We start from the raw sequence: 18,991 nt of genomic DNA on the forward strand, positions 1-18,991 counted from the left end.
CACAGGGCCAATCAGGCAATGATAACAGTACTGATAGTGGAGAAAAAATATATAATAAGCCATTAAAAGTTAATATAACATTCAGTCAACACTGTCCAGACAGATGTGCCCAGGAAATCCAGAGATCCCTACATACCAATGTAGGCTTTGTATGTGTCTTAATCCTTTTTTTTAAATCACAGTAACAGATTAACAGATGAATTGTGTGAAAAATAATAGATTTTCTGTTTGTATCAAGTTGAAATCCATGTGTTGCAACAGTAATGGCAGGCTGAAAGAGAATTATTCTGGAATCTTGTTGACCTTTTATTTTTCTTCATTTTTCTCTATTTTGTGCCCACCCTCACACACCATTCCTACAGTGGGCAATCTATGGAAGATCATTAATAAGGTGAAGAAACTGCAAAGGGGTCAGGTGTTTAGGTTCACACCATCCCACATTTTATGAATTCAGCAGAAATTGCCAAGATTTTGATGATTTCATCTTGAGATCTTACAAGAGTTGGTGCAACATGACCAAATTCTTACAGGCTTTCATGCAAAGTATCAGATTTGTCAGATTTGAACCATTTTAATACAGTACAGTGGTGGGTTATGACCGGTATGCCGGGAGCACCGGGTACCGTTCCAGTACTGTGGTCCAGAGGGCCCATCCGCCCACCCACGCTCCTTACCAGTATTTGAGCTTTTTGGCGCTTCTGCGCATGCGCACGGAGTATATGGCGCCTGCGCAATGCTGCGCCAAGCAGCTGGAGCGTTGCAGAGGCATCGTGGAGCGTCGCAGGAAGTAAGGATGCATGCGCGTGCTGTGTGTGTTTATGTGGAGGATGCCGGGCCCCGTTGCACCGTACCGGTTACACCGGGATCTGGAACCCACCACTGATACAGTACATTTATATTATTATAATTTTAACTCTGGGTGCACTGCTGATGGCAATTTAGAGGAGAAGGAAAGATGCTTGATCTTTGTAAGCACTGTATTGCTGCTTCCCATCTAGGTTTGTTGACATATATGTTGAGGAATGGAAGAAAGGAGAAGAATATGATCCACAGTGATCATCTTAACTTTCCACTCCCGGTGTACAGAAATAGAACTTTTGGAATTGCACTGAGAAGAACTGGTCGACAGCAACCTCTAGCAAAGGTTGGCCACTGTGCCAGAGTTTCTCCACCTCCATTGGCCAAATGTGTGGGGATTGCTATTTAAGGCCCATCAGCTCTAATTCCAGGGAGAACAATGTTGCTCCCTTATTATTTTTTAAAAAACAATGGAAACTAGGATTTGCAGTATTTAGGATTTGAAAGCAAAGAATAATTCTTGAGCAGCCTGGAGAGGGGAGAAGCTGTTATTTCTGCCAATCCATATACCTATTGGAACTTTTCCTGGAATCCCATTTAGAGCTCAGGAAAGCAACTGCAATCCCAGATCTAAAAAGCTGAGAATTGCAGTCCAAAACTCTTGTGACTTTCTAATAAGAGAAAGTCACTTATTAGAAAGACACAGCCACTGTTATTGTTCTTCAGACGAAGATGTTATACGTCGCCTGCCCTTCCTTTAGCTCCTGCCACCTCTAATATATCCATTCTGAGGCGAGGCAATCAGAAAGGCCTCAAAATTTAAAGGGACATATGCATGTACCAAAATATTTAGTGTATTTTTTCTGCTGTTGAATCAGCCCAGCTTCTGAGTAAGCTTCAGAACATTTGATGGCCTGGATGCTGCTGTTCATTCAATTGCTTTTAACTCTTGGTGAACAATCTAGGCATCATTTTTCCAGATTGTCTGTCAATAACCAGTTCTTTATAAACTCCCACCTCTGTCATTATTAATAGCTTCTAACTATGTCTTTTCTACTTTAGCTTTTTCCAAGTGTCAGAGTGTTTTCTAGCTATTCTTGCCTTTTCATTACAGGTCCAAAATATTGAAATTTGAGCTTTCTTATTAGTGGTTCTAGTTAGCATTCTGGTGTTGCTTCAATTAGTCTTCAACAATCTGTTCTTCTGCCATTCTCAGGCATTCTCAAAAGTTCTGAAAAATTCTGTCTACTATTATAATCCCAAGGCATCAATGTTTCTTTGTTCAGCATTTCTGGTGGCCCATTTCTCACAGGTGTATATTACGACTATGAAAACCATGGCTCTGACTGTCTGTACTTGCATTCAAAACCAATTCATCTTTCCTCCTCAAATAGTTTTTATTTTTATTTTTTTTAAAAACAAGCATCTTGCAAATTTACCAACCTCTTAAATTTTGGGGACAGTTAGAAAATTAGTTAATAATAGTTAAATTATTTTTAATCTTGAACATTTCTCTAGGAAAGGTAACCGTTGCAAAATTCAGCCAATCCATTGTGTTTAGTTTCATAAACTACAAACAAAATGAAACTGCTTCCTCCTAGGCTTAAAGTGTAAACTATAATTGGATTCCCCAAGACCCTAAAATGAGATAATGGATGTTTAAACTTTATTTAACAGAAATATAGCAGTCAAAATGTTTGCTTTTCAACCATTTGCTTTAAAGAACCCTCAATTTAAACATTTGTTTAACATTACAATGACACTTGGATCATTCTTTCTTTTCAAGGCTTTCTCTAGCTTTACAATATCTCTGTTTAGAGGAGCCAACAAACAAGTGCAAATTGCTCTAAGTGTGTGGACACACAGTACACCTATCACAAACCCACCACAGAGAGCAATGGGAAAGAGAAAGAATGTGCATAGCAGCTTTTTCTAGTCCATATCCCTGAAAGCTTCTATTCCATATTCTGTACTTGTCTTTTGTGAGATTCCCTGGTTGGTCATTTAGTATCAGCTCCCATGCTTGGGGAACTGGGTTCACACATACAGAGAAAATTCCTCTTCTCCTTCTCAACTTTTAATCATTTAAACCACAGATTTGCAGCATGCAAATAAAATATGTTGGTAGAAAAGGTAATTGGAACTTGAAGTGCCCAGTAGCTCTGGTAGAATATTTGGACTTAAATACATTTCTGAATGCTTCTGTGCAAATGGATCCCACCAGTCAAGTAAATTGTTACTGTAATGTGAATGAGTCCTATGACAACAGCATCTTGGGTTTTTTGAAGAAGCACCAGAACAGGAGTCTACCAATGAAACTACAGTCAGTACCATAGAGTCATCTTGGTCCCTCGTTTCAACCTTAATAAACGTTGACTTGCAACACTTTGGCTTTGAAGACCATGATGTGCCACAAGAAGAAGTCTAATTGCGTCATCTCCAGCTCTAGCCCATTTATGGTATGTCATTGGATTCTTTCCTTGGCCAAGTTCCTAGGAGCTGATCTTGGGAATGCAGATCCTTCTTCCAACTCAGCGTCCTAGAAAACCGCTGGAGCAAACTGCGGAATATGGACGTCCGAAAAATGATGAAGACCCAGGGATCCACAATGGAATTGACAGAGAAAAAACGGAGAGCTGTAAGATCTGCTGCCTCATTTGCATCGGGGGCAAAGGCTCCAATGTAAGCTCGGATCTGTAAGAGGTAAGAGACGGAAAGACACTGTAAGACATGTATAGTTGATGCAAATGTTGCATAATGAAAAGTAATCCATTGGAAAGTCTGGGGATCTTGTGGGGAACCACAGCAATGACCTCAGAGACGAACAGAACGGAATATTCTTTATTGACCAAGTGTGATGGGACACACAAGGAATTTGTCTCCGGTGAATAAGCTCTCAGTGTACATACAAACAACAAAGTTAGAAATCATGAATTGTAAGATACAGTTTATGATTATGAATATAAGATGTTCAGAGCCTGTTAGCAAAATATAAATTTAAGCCCAGGAAGGGAAGAAGGTATTAGAAAGAAAGTTAAAGTTATCCTGCCTTGATTCTCTTTGGTATATAAGATAGAGGGAAGGGAAACATCACCAGGCTTTCAAGATTTTGATGTTATAGCGTATATATCAGTAAAGTCCTGTTATTTCTTGTGGAATCCTAATTTCCTAATTTGGTCTACCTCAAAGGGCTGACATGTTTTCCACCTATATTTAGACTATCCTTGAGACATATAGAAAGGCAGGCTGTTAAAATACATGAAATAAATAACTTCTGAGGTTTCATTTATTGTCACCCAATAAAACCAGGGGATTAGGAATCATGATGTGGCACGATTTTTGCATTGCTTATCAGCTTGCTTAAATTGCCAAAATCTTGTACAGGTAGTCCTTGATTTATGACCACAGTTGAGCCCAAAATTTCCATTCCTAAGCCAGGCAGTTGTTAAGAGAGGTTTGCCCCTTTCCATAACTTTTCTTGCCACGGTTGCTTAAGTGAACCACTGGGGTTTTAAGTTAGTAACATGGTGGTTAAGTGAACCTGGCTTCCCCATTGGCTTTGTCACCAGGTTGCAAAAGGTGATCACGTGACCCTGGGACAGTTATAAATACATGTCAGTTGCCAAGGGTCTGACTTTTAGATCACGTGACCACGGAGACGCTACAACGGCCAAAAGTGTAAAAAATGGCCATAAGTTACCTTTAGTGAGTACGGGCCCGCACCTCCACCACCACCAATCCGGAAAAGGTCTTTGCTCCCTCTCTTGCAGCAAGCCCCGATGCAAAAAAACGCCAAGGACTTACGAGTGAGTGACAGGGGCGGGGCTTCTGGGTTCATTGACCAACCAGCAGAAACCCACCACTGCCCAGGTGGCTACATTCGGCCTATAAGGCGCACCCAGATTTTCACCCTCTTTTGGGAGTAAAAAAGTGCGTCTTATAGGGTGAAAAATACGGTACTTTTTATTGCCATTTTAACTTTCAGTGGTCACTAAACAAATGATTATAAATCAAGGGGTACCTGTAAGTAATCTGCAGTTCTCAATTACTATGCTGATTTATCAAAGATATGAACTTTAGCCACTCATGCTAACTATTTCCAGGGGATGTCAGTGTACTGCAATATCTCTCAAGCTTGGCAACTTCAAGATGGGTGGATTTGAACTCCCAGGCATCTTAATGTTGCCAAGTTTGAGAAGCCCCCGTCTGGTGCAACAAAAGCAGCACAGAGGGTTGCATTGAACATTCAGGAAAGCAATGCTGTTTGTTACACACACAGGCGGAGGTGAGAAAATCTGTTACCTTCGTTCAGTTAGAACTGGATTCTTGACTAGATGCACTTTTCTAAGAGGCCATGAGAACAAGGCTGTGCATTTTACTATACAGGTTAATTCATTTCTTTTTGCACCTAGCACCTTGCTAAGGTAAAGGTAAAGGTTCCCCTTGCACATATATGCTAGTCATTCCCGACCCTAGGGGGCGGTGCTCATCTCTGTTTTAAAGCCGAAGAGCTAGCACTGTCCGAAGACATCTCTGTGGTCCAGTGACATGCGGTGAGGTTTATGGCTGGTGAGGCTGGTGACATCATCAGCGCGAGCCGTGGTTCCCTTCATGTTGACTCAGGAAGGCGGGGAATGGGACCATGTGTGCAGGAGGCTGAAGCTGCCTCAGCCTCCTGCACACGTGGTCCCATTCCCCTCCTTCCTGACTCCTGAGTCAACATGAAGGGGACCACAGAGCGCGCTCCGCGGGACCGCAGCTCATGCTCCGCGGTCCCCTTCATGTTGACTCAGGAAGGCGGGGAATGGAACCACATGTGCAGGAGGGAGGTTGAGGCTAGAGGAGCCTCCTGCACATGTGGTCCCATTCCCGGACCACGTGTGCAGAAGGCTGCTCAGCGCCTTTTCCCTTTTTTAAAATTTTCATGATGAGAGCAGTGAGGCTCTGCCTCCCCTGCCTCCCCTGACCGCACATCCCTGCTGTGGTCATGTGGCCAGCATGACTCAACGCTGAAAGTGCACAGAACGCTGTTACCTTCCCACCAAGGGTGGTTCCTATTTTTCTACTTGCATTTTTACATGCTTTCGAATGGTTAGGTTGGCAGAAGCTGGGACACCTAATGGGAACTCACTCCGTTATGCGGCGCTAGGGATTTGAACTGCCGACCTTTCTGATCGACAAGCTCAGCGTCTTAGCCACTGAGCTACCGTGTCCCTGTTTTTTAAGTACTACATCAATTAAAATATATCAAGATTATCATTTTATTTACAAACACATTTATGTAGGCAGGAGATATTCATTCAAAATTTAGAAGTTTATATAATTAATTGCTTTTCCTGGTATCTAGCTTGGGGATGCTTAAGAGCAAAGAAGGCATTTTCTAGACGATTGGGGGAAGAAGCATTCCAGCAATCCTGAAAGTGCAAGTGAATAAAGGACTTCTGCTGTATTTGTTGTCAGTATGGTTTGGTTTTCTGGGAATTGTAATTCCAATAATTCTGGGAGACTCAGAAAGGGCTGGAAAGCCGAAGGCTGCTCTGCAGTTATAGAAAAACTATCAACTGTTAAGTCTCTGTGTCTTAAAAGCTCCCCCTTGTGGGGAAAACAAAGAAAAAGATTATTATATTAGCATTCCACTTGCAGAACAGACCTTCTAGACCAGTTTCTTAATCTTTTGGTGCCACAAATTCCCTTGAGATTCTGATGACACCACTTTTTAGGAAGGTGCATTTAAGTCAATAAATGAATACATGAATACATGAATACACACACACACACACACACACACACACACACACACACACACACACACACACACACACACACACACATATATATATATATATATATATATATATATATATATATATATATATATATATATATATATTGTATTTGTGTTACAACCCCTGGTATGCCCAAATATGGGAGGAAGCTCACTACTCCCTCTTTCTGTCCTTCGGCTCATCACAGAAAACCATCCAGGCAGAAACCCATATTTTTATTTTTAATGTTGCCTTTTTATATTTGTGTTGTATTTGTGCTGGTAAATAAATAAAGGGAGACTAGTATAGATCCATTTCAAGCTATTTAGCTCTCATCAGCTAGCCATACCCTTACTGGGATTTGTTGTAACACAAATACATACCTATTTCCCTGGCTCAGCTGATAAAGGAGGAGAGCCTGTGGCTTAGTGGCTAATATAACTGCCTAACATGTAATACAGCCCAGGTTCAAATCCCAGTAAGGCTATGGCTAGCTGATGAGAGCTAAATAGCTTGAAATGGATCCATACTAGTCTCCCTTTATTTATTTATCAGCACAAATACCACACACACACACACACACACACACACATGTCACAAAGGCGACCAGTTATACTCAAAAACAGTTATCAACACATTAAAAATAAGATACATATAGTATAATAATGTTAAGTTGTGAGTTGTTTCTCATCCAAGTTCAGAGACTCCTCCCTGAAATGTGTCCAGCCATGAACTCTTGCTTTAAATCTTTGGACTACAATTCCTATCCTCTGTCTGGAAGTATTAGCTTTGCTAATAAGGATGGGAGTTTCAGCCCAACACATCTGGAAAGTAGCAAACTGGGAAAGGCCAAATTTTATCCTGAATGTTTCCCATGAGATCCATCATTTCTCTGACTCTAAGAGACTCTAGTGTAAATAGTAAAATTACATTATTAGCTTTTAAAACAAAAACAAAACCCCATCTGCAATTCTCTGCAACATCTCTGTGCATTTTGTTTAATATCCTATTTTAGAATTATGGTACTTTCAAATCCTTATTATTTATACCACAGCAAAGGTCGGAGGGAGGGCCTTGGGAGAAGCATTGCCCCCCCCCCCGAGAAAAATATGAAATGATCAAATGCAGGTGATCAATAATTTTCATTCAAGATAGTAAAACTCATCAGTCCCGAGTTATTTCACCATTTGCAGTTCACTTGTTTTACTGAACAATGGAGAACACATTCCATGGGAATACTTACAACCAGAACTGGGACTGGCATCTCAGTCGTTGAGCGAAACTATCGTTAGATGAGACACTCACATAATGCTTCACTCAGCTACAACAATCCTGGCACTCCCGGTTGCAGTCATTAAGCAGTCTCCTGGGTTGGTAAGTGATGAAGTGAAAGAGATGGCCGCTGAATTCAGCTCCCCTCCATGTGTGAGAGGGGACTGTTCCAGCAGGCTACAGGAGCGGAAGTCAGATCTTTAGGATCTCGGCTCCATTTCTGCATCCCACAACAGGAGGTCAGTTCCCCTCCATGTGTGGAAGGGAACTGTTCCAGTGGACAGCTGGAATAGATCTCAGACCTTTGGGAAATGAGCTGTGTTTTTGAATCCTGTTGGAGGAATATGGCTCTCTTCCAGGTGTGGAAAGGAATTGCTCTGGAAGGCTGTGGGAATGGAGTTGCAGTGGGTTGGGAGAATTGAACTCGGATCTGAACACGCCAGAGGAGTTGGGATTCCCTCCATGCACAGAAGGAAACTGCTCTGGTAGGCAGCTTCACTACCCAACTGAAGGAGTTCAGCTTCAGCAGGCAACTCTTTCAGCCAGTCTCCAGAGACAAGAAGGAGCCCTCTCAGCAAGGGGCAGCTGCTTGCAATCTTCCTGCTGGCTTCCCCATTGACCTTTTGGGGAAGCCAGCAGAGAAGACTGCAAATGGCGATCACATGATTGTGGAACATTTGGCAACCGGTTGTAAGTGAGAACAGGTTGCCAAGCACCCATATTGTGATCACGTGACTGCAGGGGATGGAGTGGATGGGCACAGTGTGACATTTTGAAATTCTAATGAAAACATCATAATTGAGTTTGCAATTCTAACATATCTGATGAGTTTACATTTAGGGATGACTACTTCACTGCCTTACTTCCTGCATCACTGATACTCTCATCTTTCTAAAAACTCAGACATTCTACAGTAAGTTGAGCTTGTCAGCCAGTCAAGTGAACCACAAGGTCTGAACAACTCATTCCAACACTCCAATCACTTGCCGTTCCTAAACATGACTCCCTTGGAGAAAATCTCCTACTTGCATCCTCATCAACCCTACTGACTACATGGTTTTATTGTCACCTTAAAAGGGCAAGGAATGTCCCCTAGGAGTGTAATTCTCAGCAGGTTTTCATCACACTGACAAAAACAACAATGTACATTTTTACCCTGTTAAAACGTCCCAAAATAGCTTTTGATTTACAGATAGCCTAAAGAAAATTACCGCCTTGCTTTCCATAAATTTGCTGCTATATGGAGAAAGCAGATAAAAAAGATAACGCACACACCCTGTGGTCTGCAGATATGTTTCTTTTTTGTAGTCATCATACTCTACAATAATTTCTGTTTTAGCACATGCAACATTATTAAAAGTTCCCTGTGGAATGCAAGGAAATTTGAAACTGATTGCAATGTCCAGGATGGAGAATGTGACAGAATCCAGAGGGGGAACTAGATGAGAGTTGGCATGACAGAATGTTCCCCAAAGCAAAACCTCCCAGTATGTAGAAAACCAGCACGATCTTTCTCTAATGATAGTTTTTCTATATGCATGGAGGTGTTGCTTGTATGCAATCTCTTTAGACATTCTCAGCAATTATACCCTGAGCAATTGTATGTGCACCTCCTGCACTGATATGTCTTATTTTCATGTACAATACTTTTATGTTCCTGAACTCTATTACCACACTGGGCCAGAATCTCACCCTATTCCTAAGAGGTCTCTAAGGGGTGGGCATAAGCACACCAACCTGTCTACTGTCCCTGTCCTAATGTCCCTTTTTATTCGTATCCTTTTCATGTATTCAAAATCATGTTTACACTTTTATCTGTTATCTTATATAACAGGACTAGGGGAGACATGATAGCAGTGTTCCAATATCTCAGGGGCTACCACAAAGAAGAGGGAGTCAAACTATTCTCCAAAGCACCTGAGGGTAGGACAAAAAGCAATGGGTGGAAACTAATCAAGGAGAGAAGCAACCTAGAACTAAGGAGAAATTTCCTGACAGTTAGAACAATTAATCAGTGGAACAACTTACCTCCAGAAGTTGTGAATGATTCAATACGGGAAGTTTTTAAGCAGATGTTGGATAGCCATTTGTCTGAAATGGTATAGGGTTTCCTTTCTAGGCAGGGGGTTGGACTAGAAGATCTCCAAGGTCCCTTCCAACTCTGTTATTCTATTCTATATATGCTTGACAAAATAAATAAATAAAAAACAAAGAATCTATAATATGTTGATTTAGTAGGGGGCGTGGAATTGCAGAATTTACAGAAGAAACATTTAGCCTTCTTGACAGCAAACAAGATGGCCAATACAAAAGAAAAAAAATCTATATAAATGTAGCCTGCAAGATGTTGTACTTTGGGGCTGAAATCAAAGGTAGGCACTACAGTTAAGGACTTCCTTTGGATTGATTTTAGCAGATAGTTTCACATGGTTTTGATTTGTTGTAGAATATACAATGGTGGCCAGAACTGATGATGATGGATATTGCCATCCTAAACCCCTATTTCTCTCTCTCTCTTTTAGTGCAGACCTTCTTTTCCATAACTTTGGATGCTGAAGTCTAAACAAAGAGTAGCTCATCCAAAACGGTCAGAAGTGGGATCAGAAAAGGGTTGCGTGTGATGAGTCGAGGTCCCCATTGTCAGGAGAACATAGAAATATTCAAATCTGCCCATGTGTGGAGGTTTGCCTTTGGCAATATCTACAATAGGGAAGGATGGTGCTGAAGGAAAAGGTCTCAACCATGGTAATCCTTGCTGATGGAACACCTCCCAAGTAGGATGAACGCACACCTGCTTTTGACACTGGGTAAATAAAGCATTTATTATCACAAGCTGTTAAAATACCTTCTTGCATCAATTTGTTCTAATTGATGCTTTTATTCCAGAGCATCCAAAGACATTCCTCAGGCTTTCTTAGCAGCAGGTGGACAATGGTATGAAGTTGCATCCATGGGAAATAGGTAATAGCTTGTGCCAGGACAAGAAGGCTGCATGGATTTCCAATCTCTTAAGAAGAGATTGGACAACATTTGTCTGAAATGGTATAGGGTTTCCTGCCTGAGCAGGGGGTTGGACTAGAAGACCTCCAAGGTCCCTTCCAACTATTCTATTCTATTCTATTCTATCCTATCCTATTCTATTCTTTGCCTGTAGTCACCACCTTTCTTTTCATGCTTTTAGTGTTCTTTGTGAGCCCAAATTCCATTTACACTTTAGCATTTCTTTCCTTCTGAGGGCATTAACTACTTGGGGCTACCTCTCCACTGTGATTAGGCCCATCTTCCATTTCCTATGCAGATCTATTTTAGGTCTTAGTTGAGCTGAATTGTTCCTATGGATCTTGAACTGTTTTTTAAATGGCTCCACTCCAATTTTTCTTTGCAGTGTCAGATAATTCTGATTGTTTTGACCTCAGATCCGAACTGCTATTCTGTCAGTTCCTTGTGGCACTTGAAATTCTGAATTTTATCAGGGAGAATTGCAGTTAAAAATGTATTTTTGGCTCCTCTGAAAAGGGCATCTCTCTGGCAAGGATAGTTCTGCATTTAGTGCTGTTTGAGAACAATTTCTTAGAATTTCTCCTAAGCCATTGCCTAAGGCTTCACCACTCAGAAGATAGGTTTAAGATACAGAAGAATCTTGACAGACGTGCACATTGGGAGCTATCTAACAAAATGAAATTCAATGGTGAAAAAAGTAAGGTTCTACATTTAGGCAAGAAAAACAAAATGCACAGGTACAGTATATGTGGTACCTTGCTCAACAGTAGTAACTGTAAAAGGGATCTTGGAGTCCTAGTGGACAACCATTTAAATATGAGCCAGCGGTGTGCAGCAGTTGCCAAAAAAGCCAACACAGTTCTAGGCTGCATCAACAGAGGGATAGAATCAAGATCACATGAAATGTTAATACCACTTTATAATGCCTTGGTAAGGCCACACTTGGAATACTGCATCCAGTTTTGGTCGCCACAATGTAAAAAAAGATACGGAGGCTCTAGAAAGTGCAGAGAAGAGCAACAAAGATGATTATGGGACTGGAGGCTAAAACATATGAAGAACGGTTGCAGGAACTGGGTATGTCTAGTTTAATGAAAAGAAGGACTAGGGGAGACATGATAGCAGTCTTCCAATATCTCAGGGGTTGCCACAAAGAAGAGGGAGTCAAACTATTATCCAAGGCACCTGAGGGCAGGACAAGAAGCAATGGGTGGAAAGTAATCAAGGAGAGAAGCAACTTAGAACTAAGGAGAAATTTCCTGACAATTAGAACAATTAATCAGTGGAACAACTTGCCTTCAGAAGTTGTGAATGCTCCAACTTTGGGAGTTTTAAAGAAGAGATTGGATAACAATTTGTCTAAAGTGGTATTGGGTTTCCTTCCTAAGCATGGGGTTGGGCTAGAAGCCCTCCAAGGTCCCTTCCAACTCTATTATTCTGTTTTCTAACTGATTTCTGCTGCTACAAAAGGGTTGAGATTCTGATACATCATTAAAGAAGGCCAGGACTTGAGTTCAAGTCCTGCCCTTTGTCCTTAACAAGAGTAGACCCATCTTTCTGAGTAAAGAGAGTAGTACTGCAAAAGGAGCGCCTCCCTAAGGTCATTAAAAAGATCACAGATTAATGCTGAATTGGCTTTACGTTGCACCTGAACAGGAGCACACAATATTTTGTATTGGTCTGAGCGAGATACTTAACTTTTGAGAGGCATGCCACTGGCCAAATTTACAAAAAGACAAACAACCAGCACAGAATTTAAACAGAATTTGATTCATTTTGAATGCCATTAAAATTCAGTTAACCAAATCTTGTTCCTATTTTGATTATTTTATATTTGATCATTTCCCCTCCTATCACATGAAAAGTTACAATTCTTAATATGACAAAGTTATGATTTGCTGTGATACTTGGGAGTGGTCTGGGTACTCACATGTAGATTTGGGCTGTTGGGGGGGGGGGTAGTAGTTGCATGCAATAGCAATAGCACTTAGACTTATATACCACTTCACAAGTTCTTTACAGCCCTCTCTAAGTGGTTTACAGAGTCAGCGTATTGCCCCCAACAATCTGGGTCCTCATTTTACCCACCTCAAAAGGATGGAAGGCTGAGTCAACCTTAAGCCTGATGAGATTTGAACTGCTGGAGTGAGCAGTGAATTAGCCTGCAGCCCCAAGGTCTCAAATGATGCACCCCCAAAATGGGAAAAGAAATGACAGTGGGGTGACATGATTGCTGTCTCAATGGCTGTTAATGTTGCCTTCCTGTGGCTTGAAAGAACTATTGGCTTCAGATGAATGTTGTCACACCTGGTTGATTGCTACAAAGAAATTCTAGGCTTCATAGGTAACATTTGGCAGATGTATTAAAGATCATTAGTTTAAGTCACTGGCCTTTGCAGTCATGATTTCCTTAGCTGGAAAAGATCCCTTTTCCTGACGTGTTGTGACTGCCAATCAAAGCAAAGGCAAGGAAAACACTGGTTGACATGCTATTCTAAGCTGTGATTGTTTTAACCATGGTTTATTGAATTAGCTACAATTGAATGAGTCAATGCAACACGCTAAGCGACGACCACCCCTTATACTTCAAAATGATCGGTTTGGCATTGAGACTGAAATGGGCAGCCATAGAAATTGAATGAATAACTAAATCAATAAATGAATTCAGAATCAGCATCCCTTCACAATAAATTAATCTCCTTGTGTTGAGTGGCTGGATAGGACAGTAACCGTGCAGTAATTGCTTGGATGGTGGCTGTTATATTGTTAAGTACCCAGATGTATTATCACCGCAATTCTTGCTTTTGTCATTTCATTTGTTCTGCACTCCCCCACCAAATCCAATGGATTTTCCAGTGATTTTTTTGGGGTAGGTTCATAGTGGAAAAGACAATAGACCATTGCTTTTTTGCCCAAGATGTAACTAATTTATTGAATCACTCCAAGGAGATTCAGTAAGGGGATTGTATGAAATAAATAAAATCTCGAAAGAAAGGCTCAGCTGGAACAATTTCATGGAATCTGCCTGTTAAGAGGCACTACGCCTCTAAAGGTCAATTGGTCTCACAGTCTTGTTAATGTGTTCTCTCATCCTTGAAAGAGGAAGCAAATACATAGCCAGAAAACAATTTCCCCAAAGGTTTTTTTATGCATTACAGGAAGAAGGCTTGTTGTGTTCCTGCTCTCACCACCGGCCTCGCATCCAAAGTGCTGGCTCGTTCCAATGTTTAAGGGGTTGCCACAAAGAAAAGGGGATCAACCTACTCTCCATAGCACCTGAAGGCTGGATAAAAAGCAATGGGTGGAAACTAACCAAGGAGAGAAGCAACCTAGGCCCAAGGAGAAATTTCCTGACAGTTAGAACAACTAATCAGTGAAAACAGCTTGCCTTCAGAAATTTTGGATGCTCAAAGACTGCAGGTTTTTAAGAAGAGATTGGACAACCATTTGTCTGCAATGGTAAAGGTTTTCCTGCTTCAGCAGGGAGTTGGACTAGAAGGCCTCCAAGGCCCCTTCCAACTCTGTTATTCTGGCTATGGCCAGGAAAGTGATTGGCCCAGGGATTGACAGTGCTGCTCCTCTTCAGCTGCGCTCTTCATCCACCTCCATCGTCAGCTCCACTTCCTGGGCTACCCCATGATGTTACTGCAGCCCCCTCTGCCCCTCCTCCACTGGTCCCTCTGTTGGGTCATTTTACTTTTGAGCCTTTGAGTCAGTATTGACTCCTGGCAACTATCTGGACAAGTAATCTGATAATATCTGTCCTGCCTCAGATTTTAAAAAAAATTGGTTATTCTTTAGGCATGATTGATTAAGGTATGCAAAGCATTTCTAAACTGTTTTCGTGCATGTATAAGTAGCCAAAACAAGTCTTTAAATACACAATCACTCATAATTCTTACTCGACAGACTAATTCCAGGAATTAATCAATTCATAACTGTTGACTTTTAGAGACACAGCAGGCTGCATGCAGATGAACAGTTCTATCATTACTGGTGCTTAAAAAATGCATAGTTTGGATATTTGGCAACTTAAATCACACTAAATCTTAGAGGATTCAATATGAGTGAAGATGCATGCACCCATCACGAATAGGTCTCTCGGTCATGAGCAGCAATTCAGACTTGCTAAGAAAAAAACACTTAAAAGTATTTTAAATCAGTAATTCTCTGCTCCCGAGAATAAAAATCTTCACCTCTTCAGAATGAGAAACCTTCCTAGAAGTGAAAATAATTGGATTGGGAATTGTGCTCAGGAGCTTGAATTTGTGCAGATTTGCAATTCAGCTGCAGGTTAAAAATCTGAATCCTAAATTTAATGTTTCACTCTGAATATAAGTTATATATTAGGTTTTAGTGATTATTTTCTATAGTTGCTCATCACAACCAGTGACTTTGGGTGGCATACATCATAAAAACATAAACCGTTTAAAACAATACAGAATGATTCTATATGATGGTTGATATAAGTTATGTATTTAATAACATTCAGAAAAAGTTTCTGATCAAGTCATAACATTGGAATCTACTGTAAATGCAGTTTATAAGTTCAAATCTACATTGTAACATTACTCCATTCCACTTTATTGGATTGCAATATAAATGCCTAGATTAGGCATATAATTTTTAAAATCACCATAAAATCTAGAAGCATGTGGAATTAGAAATGGACTGTAGGTATATCAGTATAGCAGGCTACTTCTGCTGATCACCAGCTGCCAGCAGTTTGGCAGTTCAAGTCCCACCGGCTGAAGGTTGACTCAACCTTCCATCCTTCTGAGGTGGGTAAAAACAACCACAGAAATTTCTCCAATAACTTCTCCCTGTGGTTAAACCTATGGATGAAACAAAAGCCAAACTCTTCTAAAAAGAAAGGAAGTGGGCCTTTTCTCTCCCTTTTACAAGGAAGATGAAACAGAGTGATCTACTTTCTACCACCTCCATGTTAAAGGGGAAAAAAGGGCACTTAATATTCAAAATTCTGCCTCTGAGAAAAAGGAGCTAACTTCTTGTCCTTTCCAAAATATGACTCCATCCTGTTGCTATTGCTCTGCTCTTCACCATCCTGTATGATGTGGACTTTCTTTCTTTCTTTCTTTCTTTCTTTCTTTCTTTCTTTCTTTCTTTCTTTCTTTCTTTCTTCTTTCTTTCTTTCTTTCTTTCTTTCTTTCTTTCTCTTTCTTTCTTTTTTGTTAATTCTGATTATTGCATTTCAGTGAGATTTCAGAGGAAGGAAAAGAAATTGGGCAAATGATTCAGACAAGATAAGACAAGATTAGAGCTGATCAATTCACTGACTTGCACAGGGGAAACATAGCTTTACACAGTAATATTAAGTAGCTACGCTGTCCCAAGCAGTTGATGTTGTGTTTGGGGGAAAACGCTGCGTTTTTTACTTCTGGAGAAGTGCAATTGTAGCGTGTGGGATACTCTGCCTCCAGTGGTCAAAAATAATTCGTCCAACTTCGCGGAAAATACATCCCGACTCGAAAGCAGAGCTTGTCCGTCGAGGTAGGGAAATAAAACCCAGCCAGCTGTCCAGAAGCAGCCCAATCCCCCCCCCCCCCCATCCCTACAAAACGGTAAGGGGCGTCACTGCCCCCTTCCCTTCCCCTGCAGATTCAGGTTCATCTACTACTGCGCTATTGGCGCAGACCGCTAACAGATCTCCAAGATTTCAGGCACTTTCCCAGCCCCGCGTGGAAAGGTCGAGATCCAACAAGAAAGTCCGAAAGCAAAGTGGGCGCTCCCTTTTTCTCTCTCTGAGCCCTTTCCTCTTCCTTCGTATTCCCCCTCCCCGAGTAGTTAAACTGTATGGGGGTGGGGGGAGAAGAAAGGCATCGGCGGCACCCATCAGGCGTTCGGTGGGCGCATCACGCCGCGCGCAGAGAGGGCCGAACCCGAACCGGGAACAGTTCTCCTTCTCGTCCTCCCTCTCCCATTAGCTCTCTCCCTCCTCCTCCAAAGAGCTACTTACGATCAGCGGCAGGGAGCAGATGGTGAAAAGGGCGGTCATGAGCGCCAGCAGGACCAACTGGCCCAGCTCCTCGGTGCGCCTGGAGGAAGGGAGCGTGGAAGGCGCGGCTGCGCCCCGCAGGTCGAGCAGGTGGGTCCTGCGCGGTGGCTGGCGGCGCGCCATCCCGTAGAGGCTCCTCATGCTGCCCAGATTACACAGGCCGACGGCCAGCACCAGCAAGCCCAGCAGGGTAGCGTAGAGCACGGAATAGAGCCGTCCAACGCCGGCCATGCGAATGAAGCACCACGTGCCCGGACAGTACTGGACGTTGCTGCCGAAGCCCAGGAGCGGCAGGGCGCAGAAGAGAGCGCAGAGGACGGCCGCCGCCCCGGTGAGCAGCCCGCCCCAACGCCGGCTGGTGTGGCGTTCGTAGAAGTAAGGCTGGCCGAGCGAGAGCCAGCACTCCAGGGCCATGGCCAGCAGCAGCACGGTGGACGCCAAGCCGAAGAAAGCCATGAGGAAAGCGAAGAGCTGGCACAGATTGCCGGGGGAGCGGATCGCTTCCTCCCCGGGCTGGCTCGGGTTGGCTTCGCTGGCTGCGGAGGGCGGCCACAGGTCGACGAGGCTGCGGTTGTGCGCGTAGGCGGCCAGCACGATCGGGCTCAGCGAACACTTGCCCAGGAGGTCGGTGGCTGCCAGGGTGCTCACCAGCAGGTAGAAGGCGGACGCCCGCGGGCGCCCCTGGCCGCGCTGCAGCTTCGCCTTCAGGTGGTGCTGCCACAGCAGCCCCAAAGCCAACACGTTGCCCAGCAGCCCCGCCGCAAAGAGTAGCGACCCGGGAAGCACCGACTGACCTGGTTCGAGCCTCAGGGTCCGGTTGCACCGATAGTTGCCTGCGGCCATGGAGAATATCCGGCCTGGGCTGGGCGCGCAAGTGGCGACGGTGCGCGTAGGGAGGGGGGAATGGGGACCACGGATAGAGCCCCACTTATGAAGGGAAGGGAAAGAAACGGAGGGGGAAAGAAGAAGAGGAGATGCTCGATGCCGCCAGACGGGGCGAGAATGGGAAGGAAGGAGGGCAGGGAGGTGGGGCAAGACAGGCGTTGGCTAGCAGAAAAAAGCCAGTCTATAATGCGACGGGGCGTGGGGGGGGGGGAGCCGTTTGTTCCCACGGAGACCGGCGAAAGAGCCCTGCCCTTCTTGAGGAAGAGGAGGGGTGGCAAGCGAGAGAGAGAAAAGACGGGGAAGCCGAGAGCAGGCGAAAGTTGTCTGGTAGATTAATCTTCTGACCAAGAAACCTTGACTTCTCCTGCTCTCAAGTTGGTAAAAGCGATCGCTTAGAGTCTGCAGGCAGACTTTTGCCAACCTCTGAAATGAGTGAGGCGTTTGAGCTAGGCTTCACCACCAAACGTGGTAGTAGGCAGAGGTCCATGTCATCTCAACCTCAGTGGAGACCAGAGTGGTGAGTTTTGTTGGCTTCCCAAGGCAGATGCTAACAGTGCCACCAGAGCAGTAGTGAGGGTTGAAAAGGGATTGGTGTTCCTCCAGCTATGTTCTCATCACTCTTCTATGGCCCTTGCCCATTTTGTCAACCAGTGCTGATGGACAACAAAGGACAAATAGAACAAGGTGCTCTTGCCCTGCCCAATGGAGCTATTTCTGGGACCTGTTCACCCAGAGGAGAAGATGAGCAGGTCAAATAGCCATTTAGTTTACACACTTCTTGACAGTCATCTGAGAGTACAGATCTCCTCCATACCTATACCTGAAACTTAATTACGTAGAGCTTATAGGGATTAGGAAATAGGTCACTAGATACATAACTAAGTTTGAGCAACTAGTTGCTTCCAGGAAACCCATAGACATGGCAGAACCCCAATTATCCACTTTGACCAATGTGAGGAGGATATATTTCCACCTCTTCTTTTAAAGGACAACCCATAGCATGTAAGACGTTGGAAGGAATGCTGGTTTCTCCCATGATTTCTGGAGAGGCTCTTGCTGGAATATAGGAGTGTCCTCTTTCCTTGGTGACAGGCAAGACAATAACATTTATCTTCAACATTGTCAACTGCTTTTGTTTCTACAGCACCTCTAGAAACTTAGATGAGAAACCAAGATTAAGGATTTAAGTAGTGATGGAGTTTTGGAGCCATCTCAATTCTGAAAGAGATCAGGATTCTGCAGGTTTTTGTGTTCC

At 43.1% G+C, this 18,991-nt stretch overlaps 1 protein-coding gene across 1 annotated transcript in view; it reads right to left on the reverse strand.

The window, feature by feature from the left end:
* Positions 1-17,694, reverse strand: part of LOC309385586 (uncharacterized protein) — a gene marked incomplete at its 5' end in the record, with an annotated part of 43,134 nt that extends 25,440 nt beyond the window's left edge. Inside the window, 2 exons of the mRNA XM_081940149.1 lie at positions 3,314-3,492; positions 16,813-17,694. Of these exons, the coding sequence (XP_081796275.1) occupies positions 3,314-3,492; positions 16,813-17,694 (1,061 nt within the window). The remainder of the gene's footprint in view (positions 1-3,313; positions 3,493-16,812) is intronic.
* Between the last annotated feature and the right edge of the window lie 1,297 nt (positions 17,695-18,991).

This window comes from Natrix helvetica (assembly GCF_964273705.1).
Source record: "Natrix helvetica genome assembly, chromosome: 1".
NCBI classification, from domain to species: Eukaryota; Metazoa; Chordata; class Lepidosauria; order Squamata; family Natricidae; genus Natrix; species Natrix helvetica.